We start from the raw sequence: 15,965 nt of genomic DNA on the forward strand, positions 1-15,965 counted from the left end.
GCAGGCATGCAGGCCACCTGGGCTACAGATAGATATTTGATTTATTTACTTAGCTCAGTTCAGGAGGACAGGAATGAACCAGCCCTGTTCTCTGTTCCTCCAAGGAGTTCTCAGTCCTGTGAGTTCCAGACAAACTAGCACTCAAAGAAATAAGGGCAGGAAGAGTTCAGGAGACAGGAGAGTCACCTAAATGGCTAAGACTTAAATTAGGCAGCTTCCAAGTGTAGGCGTTTCCAAACTTTTCACCAGAATGGCCATCTTCTGTTAATTTCCCCCACGGAATACTGTTTCTAAAAACATTGGCTAGGACACTTGGGTGGCTCAGTCGGTTGAGTGTCTGCCTTTGGCTGAGGTCATGATCCTAGGGTTCTGGGATGGAGTCCCACATTGAGCTCCCTGCTCAGCAGGGATCCTGCTTCTCCCTCTGCCTGTTACCTGCCTCCCCCCCCCCACCGCTTGTGCTCTTGCTCTCTCTCTCTCTCTGATAAACAAATAAAATCTTAAAAAAAATAAAGACATTGGCTATCAAACCAGTTGTATTTATTCAATAATCACTCATTTACCTCCTTATTTGCTATTATTTGTAAGTATATAATATGCTGGCTAATATGTGTTGATCCACTCACTACACTAAAAGCAAGATCTATAGCAATATATAATCATTCAGGCTTCACACCACCTCTGTGAGGTGGGTACCTTTGTTTTCCTCATTTTACAAAGGAGGAAACAAAAGCAGAGAGAGATTAGATAATTTGCTCAAAGTTGCAGTGCTAGCATTTAGTAGAGCTGGAATCTGGACCTAGGCAGTCTGGCTCCAAAGTAAGCACTCCCCTGGAGACTTGGTGAGAATCTTGGCTTCTGTGCCAATGTGCAATGCTACTAAGGACAAGTGATTTTGCCTCTGTGCACCTCAGTTTCCTCATCTATAAAATGGGAATAATAATAGTGCCTATATTGTAGGGTTGTTGTAGAAATTAGATGAGAGTATGTACTTGGAGTGCTAGGCACAGTGCCTGCCACAAGCACTCAAGAAATGAGCTAGAATTCAACCAGTGACATCAGGCAGCTTCTCTGGGCAGGCCTGGGATGGGAACAATGAAGAGGATGATTCAGTTCTCTAGGTCCTCTGACCCCATGGAGTTCACAATCTCCATATAATGTGCCAGGCCCGGAAATGAATGGCTTAAAGTAGAACCCATGGGAAGGCAACCTGACCTGCCTTTCTCATATGTGCTCTAAGGACCACAGGTATAGTAGCTGGAGTTGCTGGTGAAAAATACAGATTCCTGGTATCTGAATCCTTTTAGGGTGCTTCTAGAAATCGGCATTATTCAATACATGAACGTACCGCGTAATTTTTGCTCCACTGAGTCCAGTCTGAGCAGGATTTCCTTGCTACTTTGAGAAATACTGAAAATCATTCCAAGACCCCAATCCATTCATTCCTGCAGTGCCCAGGATAGGAGACCTCAAACAGAAATCTTGCATTTCAGACAAGGGCAGTACCCTCGAAAAAGGGGCGGACATTTGGCCTGAGGGGAAGACATGCAGCCCTCGGCCCATACTCCAGCTTGCAGCACTGAGGCCAGGATCCTGGCGCTGAAGGACAGATGCATGGTTACTTCAAGGTCACTCTGTGACTCAACGGGCCGCGGCGAGGCTTGAACCCAAGATCCACAGGGTCCTTGCAAACCCACGCTCCGTGGGCGGGGCTCCCAGGGTCGCCTAGGCAACCGGCGTGGGCCACGCCCAAGCCCAGATCCCCCAGGCGGGAGGAGGGAGGGAGAGCACGCTGCCGGACGTCTCGCGGGGCTGAGGCCACTTCCCCCAGCACCTCCCCCCGGCTCCGCCCCGCGGAAGTGCTTGCCGACATTTTCGAATGCTGATTGGTTCTCTCACGAGGGGGCGGAGCCCGCGGTAGCGCGGTGCGTACTTCCGGCTGCCGGGTTGACATGAAGAAGCAGCGGCTGCTAGGGCGGCAGTAGCGGCGGGAGTCGAGGCTTGCAGCGGGACTCAGAGCTGAGAGCGCGGCGCGGCCTAGAGCAGCAGGCGGTGCGGTGGGCCCAGGAGGAGGCGCAGCAGCCGCCCTGGCCCGTCATGGAGATGGAAAAGGAGTTCGAGCAGATCGACAAGGCCGGGAGCTGGGCGGCCATTTACCAGGTGGGGTAGCGCCCCGTAGCGCGGCGGGCCCCTAGCTTAGGCCGCGTGAACCTTCCCCTCAGACCCCCGGGCCCGGTCCTCCCTCTGGGTCTCGCTCTCCGCCTCGGCCCTGCTGCGTGAGGATTCGATCCGACGGCGGCAGAGGCCGGTCTCCTCTCTCTTTGTCCCCCGGGTGGGCCTGCGTCTCTCCGGGGCCTTTCAAACCCCTTTGATCCCCCACCCACCTTATATCCTCCAGCCCGGTGACCCCTCAAGCCTGGAGGCCGCCCATCGGTGGTCTCAGCGCGAATCCCTCGCACCCTGACCCCGCCCCCTTGCTTATCCACTCTTTGTCCCCTGGGGTTAATGGAACACCCCCACTACTTCCTTTTCTAGACTGGACCACCTCAGACTTTCTTCCTTTGTCTCCCTGGGGGAAAGGGTTACTCCCCCCTCCCTCCTTCACATTTCCTTTCCCCTCGTCTTAGTGTGTGTCAAGTCCCAAGGATGACAGTCCTCTTCCCTCTTCCTGTTCATTCATTTAGTGAACATGAATTGGCCTGCCTTTTCCAAGCTGGGCCTGGCGCTGGGAGTAATGTTTGCAGAACAAGACAGACAAGACCCTATTTCTCGCGGAGCTTAGAGTCGAATAGGACAGTCAAACCCATGAGCAAATCATTTCAGATTGTGACAAATGCTGTGAAGAAAACAAAACACCATAACGGGGTAGAGTCACTGCCTGGAAGGTGGGCCACCTCAAGGGGGATCAGGGAGGATCTGTCAGAGGAAGAGACTTTTGCTCTTCGCTGAATGAGGAGCAGCGGCAAGCCCTGAGATGATCAGGCCAAGGCGCTTTTCAGCCAGAAGACCTGCAATACTCACTCTTCTGGGTCCAAAATATTACCCTTTCAGGCAGGAGACAGGGAAGGTTAACGTTTTTGCCCTCTCTAAAATAGCTTCTTTCCCCAGTGAGCATCTTATCTTTTTTTGTCCTGGCTGAGATAATCGGGTCCTCCCAGTCTTCATATCCTTGTGGGTTACGTGGTTCATAAATAAAAAAGTTAGAAAAGTAGGATTTCTCACCTATCGGCAGCATCAGCTTAACAACACGAAAAGGTCTGCTTTCATAAGCAGCTAAATTCTCTAAAGAAAATACGAGCTTCTGATTAAATGTCATTGCGGGGGTTGTGAGAGGATTAACCAAAACCACAGTCGGTATTTTAAATAGGCGATGGACAGAATAGGGAGATTTTTGTTACTTGTGTAACGGGAGAATGCATTTTATTCTGTTTTCAGCTTATAGTCTCAAAAGGCAAATTGTGAGATCCATCAGCTGGTAGTATTAAAGTCTATTTTGAGCTCCACTTAAAAAGGAAAAAAGCTTTAAGCAGTTCTTTGGTATGCTTGACTAACAAAAGCCTTTTTTTGGCAGGCCTGGCTTCATGTGGATTTGCATCAAGCTTATTTGACAGGATTCTTCTTACTAGGACTGTAATGGATATTAACTTCTGATAGACTAATATTTGCAACCACTGTAATCTGTATAAGTATGCTGAATCAATATATGAAATTTGTATTCTGTCTCATCTCTGAGGTCATTGACTGAATTCCACTAGTAACTTGGAGAATGTGTAGACAAATTTTCTGCATCAAATCTAATGCAGTAGAGTCTCAAGTGGCTTTAAATGAAAAAATTGTTGGTTCGAAGTATTGATTAGAATATACCCCATCACAAGTGTAGATGGCTTCTAGGAAGCATTGGGGAAAATCTTTTGTACTGAAACTAAGCTGGCAACAACAAATTCATATTCTAAAAAGTTCTTGGGAAAAAAAAAAACCACAGTTCTTGGTTGAATTTTATTTCTTACCGTTTTAGGGCAGAGTGGGAAATCCATCACCCAAGCATTGTTAAAACTGTGTTGCACACGCCACCAGCATGAAGCATGTTGGTTTCCCTCATCGTTCTTAGGTGTATCTACCACATTTGAACGCCAGGAGTTAGTCACATTGCAGTGTGTTGAGATTTCCCCAGCTTCTTAGTGGACTGCACATTCCTGGAGGTGGTTTCTTTTTATTTTAGACTACAGGCTTTCTCACCTACCGTACAGATATTTTTCTTTTCTAAAGTTGAAATCAGAATCTCCTCTCCTTTTTGAATTTGAAAGTGGCTCTTCATTGGGCAACTGTGGCATTTTTAAAAATGTAGAGTTCAAATGACCTTGAGTCTAAAGTGGCAAATTTCCCAAAGTGCGTGTCAGTTTACCAAAACCATTATTTTTCAAGAATTCAAAGAAATGTGTTCATCGTTGGCAGAAAGTAGAAGTAAAAAAATTAATATTTTATAGCATGTCACAGTGAGGGCAGCCTTCTAACAAAGTCATTTTGAGCTTGTGTAGTCTATTGTGATTAGAAAAATAATGTGTAATTTTGGCTTAAAATTTTGTAAATGAGGCAGTGCAGTTATTTCTCACTATACTTCTTTCCTAACTAAAGCAAACAGATGCAAAAACTTGGAAACAATTGGGAGAGGAACAAAGGGTGAAGTAGACTTTGAATGCCGAGGAATGTGGTGGCTTAGGAAACAAATGTTTCGGGCAAAGATTCTGTGCTATCTCAACCTGATAAAATGAGCATAACTGTGTTTTTAATTGTTAATCGCATAGATACTAATCAGCATTTAGATATATAAACAGTCAGCTTTGATAGCATATGTAGATAGATGGTTTTAAAAATTGTTATCTGTCATTTAAGCGATTGTGTGCCTATTTTGAAAAGTGGAATAGTGAGCCTGGAGTTTGAGTTGGTCTGACTGTCCAGAAGAGGAAAGAGATCGTAGATACGGGGAAAGGGATTGGTTTTCAGAGCCAGAATGGGAGAGGAGAGGGCCGGAATGAATGAAAATAGCTAACGAGCTGCCCTCCGTTTGTAGCTTCAAGTTTGGGTCAGGTGTTTTGCTGTTTGTCTCATCTCCAGTTCTTTGATTCTCTCTCTGTTCGCTATTTTTCAGTGTGAATGATGTGATTGTTTCAGATAAAGGAGATTGCAACAATAGCTCATGACTTGAAGTCAAGATTTATTCCATGTTAGAGGCAGGCTTTGTAAAGTGGGCCACTCTTCCAATTGACATTTGTTTTTATAGCTGCTTTTATTATGAAATATGATCGAATGCCTGACTGGGTTAAAACCATGTTATAACCATAGTTCACTCAAATTCCTTCCTGCCATATACAGCTTCTATTGTCACAGTCCAAGCAGATGAATATTAAAATGTCCTAGTAATTTTTATATCAATACCATTCTCTTCAGAGAAAAACTGTATTTTGTGCAGAGGAGAAATATCTATACACTATGACTCACTTCACTTAAAAAAAGACAAACGGAAATGACATGGAGAGATTGGGAAGTCCTAGTCATCTTGAGTGACCCATTAGATCTAAATGTTCTTGTGTAGCCCTGGTTTGAGTGAACTAAATTTAGGTGTCTGATCACCATTTTGGAAATGGTGGGAAGACCTCTCTAATTGTCTGGACTCAAATTAACTGGGAGCACAAGTAGAAATAGTGGGAGGGGAGGACATTTTGCTATTATTATGTCTTGGCATCCCTGGCATATTTATAGGTATACTTTGGTACTTTTGGAAGTATGTAAACTGTATCAGATGTCTCTCAAAAGCCAGCCAGGGAATCATGGTGATGCTGACGATTTTCAGTTAACCAGTTGATCTACCTTTGGGCTCCACAGCCTCCTCACTGTGTTTCATTTTAGCATGAGTGGCTCCCCCAGACCTATAAAAATACCTGGTATTGAATAATGTAATTGAATGTATACTGAATTTCATAATAGAAACACATTTTTTAAAATGCCCTGTAAGGGTTTTTCAGACTATAAACTGCTGAAATAATTGTGCCTTTTCTTTTTCTCCCCCAACCCCCTTCTTGAGTTGTCTACTTTCTGATCTTTATTTTTTTTTAAAAAGATTTTATTTATTTATTTGAGAGAGAGAATGAGAGAGAGAGAGAGAGCATGAGAGGAGGGAGGGTCAGAGGGAGAAGCAGACTCCCCGCTGAGCAGGGAGCCCGATGTGGGACTCGATCCCGGGACTCCAGGATCATGACCTGAGCCGAAGGCAGTCGCCCAACCGAGCCACCCAGGCGCCCTACTTTCTGATCTTTAGATTGCAGAATCCTTTCGGCAATTTTTGTCCTATGCCATGGTTTTATTAAGCAGGTACTTTTTTGTAAACCTACCCTTTGAGCCTTGCATATTTTGTGCAAGCTGGTATTCCTCCCTAGTGTTTATGTTAATTTGTTCATTTTTGTTACTTTGTCGGTTTGTTCATTTGTCACCAGCCAATACTGACAAATAGGCTGGGCGTGTTTCTTCCTACTGCCCATGTTCTGGGGGGAAAATGGGAAGTCTAGCTGGGTCATTGCTTCCAGGACAGTATAGTTTGGTACCAGTCATTTGACGTGCATGTTTTGAATATCCATGAATGCTGGGGATAGTCCTTGATTCCCTCTATACCACATTTCATTGATTGGCCACCCTGGCATCCTTTCTACCCCTGCAGGGGTCTAGGTTCTCAAATCTTCCTTATGAGACACTTGTCATTTTTAGTTTCACACCACAGAAACGAGGGAAACTGGTAACGAATTAATATGGTCCCTTCACAGCTTCTTCACATCTTCCCCCACCCACCGTGTATATTTTTGACATTATCCCTCGAATAATTGTGTTAAAAAACAGACCTGAGACTGGCACTCTGTTGAACTACTTCTAGTGCCTTTGTAGTATCTGCAAGGTCCAAACTCCTTAGCATGGCAGCCAGGTTCCAGCCATCCCCTCCCATGTACATTCTATTCTAGCCACACTAGAAGGTACAGTGTCCCCCGCACATCATCCTTAGCTTTCACTCTTCTATGTCTTGGCTTAACACTCTGTCCAGGCAGCCTTTCCCACAATCTAGCTTGCGTCTCCCAGCTCGAGTGTGTGCCTCCTCGCCTTGGATTTTGCTCTCTCCTCTGTGTGTGTGTTTCCAGACAGCTTCATACCTATCTCATCTAAAGCCCTGCTCTTAAAGGCACTGTTTCTTTCCATCAGGGCCTGTATCCTCTGGAGTCCAAGCTGTTGAGGTCAGCTTTTCCTTCTTTTCATTCATCTTGGTGTCCTCTGCACCTGGCACAGAGTGCCTAAGAAATGTTGGGATAAAATTGGTTGGCAGGACGCTGCCAGGCCCTGGCAGTGTAAAGACGAACAAGACCTGTTTCCCAACTCCCATTCTAGGTGGGGAGGGAACGGGAGAAACAATTAGATTAGCCTGCATTAGTACTGATAGGAGAGGTCACTCTTGTAGAAAATCACCACATTTTAAGGTATGGCCTACTGAGGCAATCTAATACCACCTGCCCTGGTGGCTTGGAGGAAAGGCTGGACTTCTTACCTACTAGAAGCTGATGCCACCAGTTTGTTTTGTAGGAACTTTACATTTAATTTAATAACAAATTTGTGCTTGGACTGAGATGAACTTAAGAGGAAAATTGGGGGTGCTCTAAGAATTACTGAATTACTCTTCCTCGTCACTCTTGACTTGTTCTCATGTGCCTTCTAAAAGGGCTTTGCATGTGGTTGGTTTGTAAAATATTTCTGATTATGGTTCTCCACAAAGTAAAAACCCTTACAAGTCTGTGATTCCCTGTCCCCCGAAGTATGAATGGTAAAGGCAAATGTTTTTTGGTCTTTATCAGACCACCCTTCGGGCCAGGAGGGTAGTTGAATCTTTTGCTTTTATTTTGGTCCCAGCTCTGTTACTAACGGTGCTAACTTTCTTCTTCAGTCCCTGCCTTTGTAGAAGTGATCCTGGCCTAACTGATCACTGGGTTCACGTCAAGTAATAAAAGTCTTTAATGTACTCACAAAGAGAATTTAACGTTCCCGAGGTCATCCCTGTAAACACTGCAGTGGTTACTCAGTTTTGTAAGGTGTGGGTGTCGGTGAGTACAGTTAGGCTCAAAAATTTATATGAGTTTTGTGAGTATAGTTAATGATTCAAAAGAATTGAGTCTTTTTTTCCCAAGAAGTATTAAACATTTTTAATCAGTATGGTTCATTTGATTTAGTAATGTGGGAAAATGAGTAGCACTGACAGGCAATCTGCTTGCAGTTTTTCTCTAAGTAGCAATTGGGTGGTTTTTCCTGTAAAAGATAGAGGAACTGATTCTTGAGAATTTACGAAAGATTCAACCCCAGCTAGGTACCCGAAGGGTAGCTGCCCTTTATGATGTAATTTTAGAAAGAAACCTACATCTGGTCTAAACTTCATTTGAATAGTATGATAGTTTACACAGCTGCCATGTTTGAGAAGAAAGTACCTAAGTCTCCAGCATTTTAGAAATAATACTTTGTAGAAGTGGACTTCATAGTTCACTGGCTACTGCCCTTTTAGCTAGGCAGTGTGACATAATCACGGGTATCTTACTAACAGTTTATAAATTTTGAATGTCTGAAAACTGGAAACAAGACCATTTCACGTGGAAGATTTTTTTTCTGCTGAAATAAATAGCCAAAGAAAAGTCTACTCCCCCATATCCATTGATGGAATGTGGTACAAGTCACACTGCAGACGAAATAACGACTATTAATAAATGATTTTTGGTCTTTAAAAAAAAAATGTGACATGATTCAGTTTGCAGTTCTGAATGCTTATGATTCTAGCAAGGCGGTTTGTTTTCCACGTCACCCATTGCTTCCTACTCGGAATCTGGTACCGTGCTGGGAAATTCAGGTTCCTGACTGAGGGGTTACCGCTTGTTGAAGTAAACCTTTGGGCCCTGACTGAGGGGTTACCGCTTGTTGAAGTAAACCTTTGGGCCCAAGTGGACTTGGGTCCTAGGCTTCTTCTCTCTTACTTGCCAAGGCTTCCCAAAGACTAAGTGGGGCATGTTTTCTTTTACAGACAAAGAAGGAAAAACCTCGGCTGTGTTTGTGGCTTTTGTGGGCGAGCGACACCACTGCCAGAGATAAGATGAGCATAGCACAGCTAGGTTTCCAAAACTGTGTTTTTTAAATGTATTAGTTAGTGACCGGAGAAGGAAGAAGTCTTCCTGATCTGTTATTCTCATGAAATGTTTTTCCCCTGACTCTTTCTCGTACCTAATGGGCTTCTTATTGGTGCATCTCTTCCTTTTGAGGAATCTCATTTTAAAATTGCCACACTAAGTTTCACTGAACAGCTTTGCTAGTTTTTATTCTGATGAGTACTGATTACTCAGAAAATTATACACTGTGGTGAATTGCTTACAGGAAAGCGAACATCAAGTAATTATTCCAAACAGTTGGAGTTCTCTTAAGAACAAGAGGTTACTTAAAAATGCCTGTGGATGAAATCACTTCTGAATATAACTTCACTCAAGAGAACAAATAGGCAAGCTGCATTTAATGTAATGTGGTAAATCAGCTTTAAATTCCCTTGATGGTTAAACATTTGTCACTGTTATATTTATCTCTTTTAGATTTTGTCCTGCTTCATTATTCAAATAGGGCTAAGTTTGCTTCTGCAAGGGCTAAGGAAAGAAGTGCCTTCACTAGGTCATAAATACTTGTGTGGCTCACTTTTGCAGGGAGAGAAGGTGCCTCTAAGAAGATACTTCGCGGTCTTCTTTGGGGGGGAGGGTATTTTGCTTTGTGTTTCTCTGTTGTTGTTTTGCTTTGTTTTTCCTCTGATTGGGACTGTATTTTACAGCGTCTTAGAGTCAGGAGCAGCTAGGAGCGTTGCCGTTATTGTTCTCCACGACCTGGATACCACCTCCCCGTTGCCAGGGTCTTTGGGTCATCCTCCTCCGGGGTGGGGTGAAGTGGTGCAGTGGAATGGTGCAAGGTCAGGAAGTTGCATTAAGCTGCATCAGGTTTACAGGCTCAAAGCTACATTTCTGGAGCAGTCCCCCGTGCACCCGGTGATTTAGCTACGCTAGGGTAGCTGGTCATGTCTTTTGAACAGTCCTTGAGAAGCCACATCCCTGTGATTTAACGGATCCTTTATGTACCCATGATGGTACCATTTCTATCGAAGTATATTAAATATTCCTTCACATTCCCACTAACAGTTTTTCTTAGCATACCCTGCAAATACTAGTGTCGTAAGCGGTATTTGATTTCATCTGTTCTTGCCACAGCACCCAGGTCTGCTGCTTTCCCTTATTTTTCTGCCTGCTAGGAAGAATGCTTCTGAGCGTTCGAGTAAGGACAGTATTGAGCGCACAGAGGTTGTTGGCAGGTTCTACCACACCTTTCCTTAACCACTTGTTTCTGTCTTTTGTGAGCTTGTGTTCTTTCCAGAAAACTTAACCAAAACATATTCATCATGCAGAGAGAATCACTGTAAAAGTTTAACAAACCTAGTTGTTTTTTTGTTGTGTTTTTTTTTCTTAATGAACATGTATTTGTCAGCTGAGCTTCCTTTTGCAACTTGCTCCACTACTTGATGACCAGAAACTTTTGTGTTTCCCAACAGACTTTGTTTGTTGGAAGATGTTGTTTTTGAAAGTAGGAAATAAATGGTTTTAGGAGATGGAGGCAAGCTTTGGGTTGAAGTAGGAGTCTAGTGTGTCCCTACTTCTTGGTGCGAAGTGCAGCTGGAGATGGGTGTGGTCCGTCCTCTAAAATTTCCTATCTTCAGTTTGAGGAGGTGGTTACCATTCTAACCACTTAAGAACTGCACGGTACATGCTGTTTTATTTACAGGGCAAAACTTAGCTCTAAATGTTCCCCTCCTACTTGTCTTCAAATTATTAAATGTCATTTTTGGGGAATGTTTACATGTCAGGTCTGTTTTAGAAGGAAGAAAGGATACAGCTGAAGTTAAAGGCACAAATGGGCATCACACCCTTAGTTTTGTAAATGCCTTCCTTTAATGTTGATTTTTGTAGGTTGATCATAAGGAAGTGATAAGTATGTTAGGTTATTTGTGGTTTGAGCTAATTTTAGTCTCCTGTTCACAGCTTGCTTTATATCCTTTGACATTAAAACATGCTTTCTAGAAAGACAGATTTTGAATGTAGGACACAATCTATATTCTCCAGTGGCCTGCATTTCACAAAATACTTTCTCAGTACTTTGGAAGTTGGACAGTTTGAAGCATAGTAACATTCTTTTAAATCATTAATTCCTTTGCTTAGCGACATCTCTACTTTTCCAGTGAGTGAATTAGATTCTTTCATAGAGGTTTGGAACTCTTGCTCCAAGCTGGTGGCTAAAAGGGCACAGTTAATATTAGAGGATTTTTAAAAGAGCATGATTGACCCTGAGATGTACTACTGAAGCGAGGCTTTGGTTGGCTGTGTATCAGAAACCTTCCCCACCCTGTGTCCTCGGTCGATAGGGCCTTTTGCTCCCAAAGGCTGGGCCTTAAATCTGTCCCCAGTGCTGATTAAGTTCACATAGGGCAATTGTGTTTCCAAGCTTTAGTCCCAGGCTGCCCTGCTACCACCCTTAACCAACCACCCTGAACAGACCTCTCCCCAGGGATTTGTGAGGTAATGGAAAAAGACGGCTGGGTTTGGGCTCTAGGTTGGCCTTCGACTGTTGTGGGACCTTGAAAGAGTTACATGCAGGATGTGTAAAATGTGGTGATTAGACGAGATCGCCTTACAGCATGACCCAAAGCTAACATTCTACAACTGCAGAGTCGCACAAGGAGCCAGGAGAATGGGGCAGCTTTTCTGGAAAACTTGGGGCTTCGTGTCCTACTCTTGCTGGATTTGGTAGCTTTATATGTTATGCGATTCCCCCTTATCTAAAAGTGAGATGGATCTTTACTCAACTTAAAACTTTAAAAATCCGTTATTATGTCCTTAAAAATAATTACAATGCCCAGTGAGAGTGTAAATCAGTTTTTATAAAGTTACTGCGTACCATATTGATGAATGTCGTTTCCTAAGGAAACTTTTCTTAGAAATCCTTTTTATGTCTAAAAAGGATTACTGGCTTTTGTAATTGGACTAGTACCTCCCATTCAAGGGAGAAATGCACAATCTGATCCATGTTCTACCCTCATTCGTAATAGAACCCTTTAAACAGCTAACATTTATTGAGTTCTGTTTCTGTGCTCCAGGCACTGTGCAAAGGGCTTTACATGCACTACTGTGTATTATGCATCATAAGTTGGTCTTTAATAAGCAGGAAATGTTTTAGGAGGACAATTAGGTGTCAGAGCCTTGGTGTTCTTCTCTGCTTGAGATCTCCTGTGTCATGAATCCAACTTGACAGCAGCATTGTGGCCATGCTCACACCGGTGCACGGCTGCAGAGGGAGACAAGAATTGTGCGAAGTCTCCTGATTTATTAGGACATGGAGAGTTTGTAGATTGAGACCTTTACCCAGTTTTCTGTCATCTACCCAAGAGGTCAAACTGGCCACCCGCAGACCTATTTTGCCGGGTCCGCACAGTGTTTTTGTTTGTTTGTTTTTGTTTGTTTGTTTTTTAAGAAGAGTTTAAATTTTTGTCATTGTTTCTGAATCAGGAGAAGTCACATACAAATCTGGATTTCTGGTCTTCTCTTGAGAAAAGTCTGAGGACTATCCTGTCTGAGCCTACCTTGGCAATGGTCTGCTGGGCTGAGGGGCACCACTCCTGCCGGATGGACACGTGTGTGTTCTTCAGTTTAGCACAGCTCCACAGCGGGTCACGCTACCCTCCCTTACACGAACCACCCAGCCCTTGGATGCTCTTGAGTTTGCAGCTTCTAGTCCAAGTTGGGTTTTTTTTTCCTTGGCATTTGATACTAGTATTAGAATTAAGATGATTTAAAAAAGATGTTTAGCCTTGCTAAGTAGCTGGTATACTGTCATTAGGGAAGATCAAAGCAAGGGAAGACTAGCCAGAGATAAAGTTTGGTGGCTAGTGTGAAAATGCCTAGGAGAATGCCCTTGACATTAAAATCCAGGATGAAATCTTGAACCAGGTGCCTCTTCCTGCCCTTCCCCCTTTCCCTCTTCATCTTTTAGCCCCCTTCTGCTATTTTGAGGAAGTTGGAAGCTGCCACCATTTTTTTCCACCGTGGGCGCCTGAATGTAAGTGTATTTTTGTCCCATGTTCAGCTATTTCCACGAACTATTTTTGATGACCAACATGGAAATTAAATTGGGACTTGATAAAAAGAATATGCTTGCATTGAGAAGCCAAAGAAGTAGTGTTTTAATGACTCGTTTTGTGACTTGGTTAGGGATGATACTATTTGTCATGTGTGTCTGAACTCATGATTAGATGGCTTCTTTACCTTACTCTGTCAAGGAATGAAATAAATGGTAGCCATGATACAAGTAAAATAAATAGGTTATAAAGAGTGTGTGTTGTTAAGGTCTCTATCCCTGTTCAGGAGCAGAAGGACATGTTATATTGTAGGTCATTCTTTTTCTTTGATCCTTCTTGCATCTATTATCCCATAGAGGTATGTTGTATATGACAAATTAGAACAAACAATAGACAGGGAAGATTCTTTACCATTATTAGTCATGTCATCAAGGTCTTTGTTCTAAGTTTTGTACTTTTCCCCCCAAAGCTGAATCCCAAAAGGGGATCCCAAAACCAGCTCAGTGTTTTAGTACCCCTAAATCGTGACGGGATGACATTAGCCATTTTATACTTTTTTTGTATATGTGAAATGAAAATCAACCTAAAGACCCAATCTCTCCATGAAGCTTTTCATCCACCCTCATTTCCTCTCTGTTCTAAAGTGTAAGCTTCTTGCAGCCAGAGTCCATTCATTCAGTCACTCAACAAATACATGAACAGCTCCTGGGTGCTAGGGCCTCACTAGACAGTGAGGATAAGTGGCGAACAAGACACACTTGGTCCTCACCCTTAGAAGCTTCATAGTCCAGCCAGCAAAGGGGCTGAATGGAGACAGTCCCAGTTCAGAGTGGTAAGAACTGTCACAGGCCTGGGCCCAGGGCATACTCAGAAGTAATTAATTGGCATTGAGAGCAGGAAAAACAGATGGAGGAGCTGTCAGGTAAGGATAGCCTATAAAAGTAATGTCTAAGTGGAGATCCCAAGAGCAAGCAGCCGTGAGCCCCGTATGTTCTCCAGACCCCTAATCTGGGCATGCTCCTCCTTGCCCTTTATATTAAGTGTGACATTACCTGTGTTTGAAAGCATGGGAACATACTTAACTTTCTTTCTCTTCAGTTTTAACCCTTCTTCCATCCGTAGCACACAATTCAAGTGCATTGTGTACCCTCCCATACATAGTTTCTTTCTCCCTTCTTTTCTGTTTCCTGTGCCATTACGTCTTACCTTGACTGCACTAATGGCCTTGGAACCCTTCTAATAGGATGGCATAGTGGAGGTTACATCATGGCATTGACTGCATGCCCCCATGCAGTGGGGTCATCTGTGTAGATGTCTTCAGGAGGAGGTTTGTGTGCCATCAGCTTACAGCCCGAGAGCGCCAACAGCGTGCTGCACTTAGTAGGCAAGTAAATGCAGTATTCACTGCAATGGTTGGTAACTTTGGTATAAAGAGTTTATGCAGATCCTCTTCAGTCCGTACAACTAACAGAATTATTATATATTTTAATAGGCCAAATACTTTAAGTATAAGCCTGACTCGCTAAGAGTAAATTGAAAATAGGTGGTTAGACCCCTGATTTGCAGCTGACACTATGAGAATGAAGGTCTCAATTATTCATTGTGAATTTTAAAGGATATTTTTAATGATGTTGGCTGACTTTTCCCATTATGTGGTCTGTTTATTAGCAGTTTTTGGTACACGGATGGCTTTGAGTGATTATTTCAAGTCAAGTACCTTATAAAATAACTTAAATTTGCTGATAATTATCCTACTTTTAAATGGCTTAGTAATAGGCTTTAACTTTTAGGCATTTAAACGCTTTGGATATGATTACAAATTCTGAGACTACGATTGCTTAAGTTTAGACACAAACACGTTCATCTGAGAAATTCTGAGGGATTTACTGGTTACTGCCTGTTTCTCATTCACATGCTTACTGTGCCTTCCTTGCTGTACAGAAGGGGTCAAAATTGGTATCTGCAGACCTTCTTCCCTTTTCCCTTCTTCTGATTCTAGCTGTGAAGTTTACGTGCAGAAGTTGTCCTGCATGTGATAAAAAATAGTCATTGATTACTAATTAAATATTTGAAAAGGAGAGTTTTCTTTACCAATAGATGACTAAGAAAAAAAGACATTTTGACTATTTCTCCTTTAATGGTGAGCGGGTTGATTAAGCATGCGCGTGCGCGCCCATGTGTGCGTGTGTGTGTGTGTGTGTGTGTGCGTGTGTTCTGGTTTTATTTTGAAATCATATCCATGTCTGTAGAACATAGCAGAAGTAGATGTGCGGAGTAGAAAAAGAATAGTTCACAAGCCTGTCAACAGCATCACTAAAACATAGCCATTAAATGGCCAAAATATTGCAGGGAGTGGCAGGGTAAGTACCATTTTTAAGGTGAAAGTGAATAAGAAATAATTATAAAAAGGCATTCTTTATAGAAGTCCAGACTCTGGATAAGACCCCTGGTTCATTGATTTGCTAAGGAAAGTGAAAACACTTGGGGTTGGAGGGGAGATGTAGGGAGTGTGTGTATCTTAATCCTAGGAGTCAGTCAAGCTTTCCTCCTAGTCAATACATTGCCATACTGGGGAAGTGTTTAATTACTTGCGCCGCCCCCCCCCCCCCCCCCCGCCCCGGCATCCCTGCCTCCTCCCCTTCATTTACCGGACTCACAACAGGGTCTTCTGTTCCAAGGCTGCTGTCGCCCCTGGGCCATGTCAGTGTTCATTTGGGCGGGCCGCCCAGCATCCCCACCTCAT

General features: G+C 43.3%; 1 protein-coding gene across 3 annotated transcripts in view; it reads left to right on the top strand.

Moving 5' to 3' along the window:
* Positions 1-1,942: 1,942 nt before the first annotated feature.
* PTPN1 (protein tyrosine phosphatase non-receptor type 1) overlaps positions 1,943-15,965 on the top strand; it is a 63,044-nt gene continuing 49,021 nt past the window's right edge. Inside the window, exon 1 of one of the 3 annotated variants that reach the window (XM_028125206.2) lies at positions 1,943-2,160. In XM_028125206.2, coding sequence (XP_027981007.1) covers positions 2,098-2,160 — 63 coding nt within the window. In that variant the 5' untranslated portion in view covers positions 1,943-2,097. The remainder of the gene's footprint in view (positions 2,161-15,965) is intronic. The other 2 variants (XM_088026796.1, XM_028125208.2) reach the window with 2 other exon arrangements.

The sequence above is a fragment of the Eumetopias jubatus genome, unplaced genomic scaffold (genome assembly GCF_037043125.1).
Source record: "Eumetopias jubatus isolate StellerSeaLion01/CBP00866 unplaced genomic scaffold, mEumJub1_p1.0 scaffold_9, whole genome shotgun sequence".
Classification (NCBI taxonomy): Eukaryota; Metazoa; Chordata; class Mammalia; order Carnivora; family Otariidae; genus Eumetopias; species Eumetopias jubatus.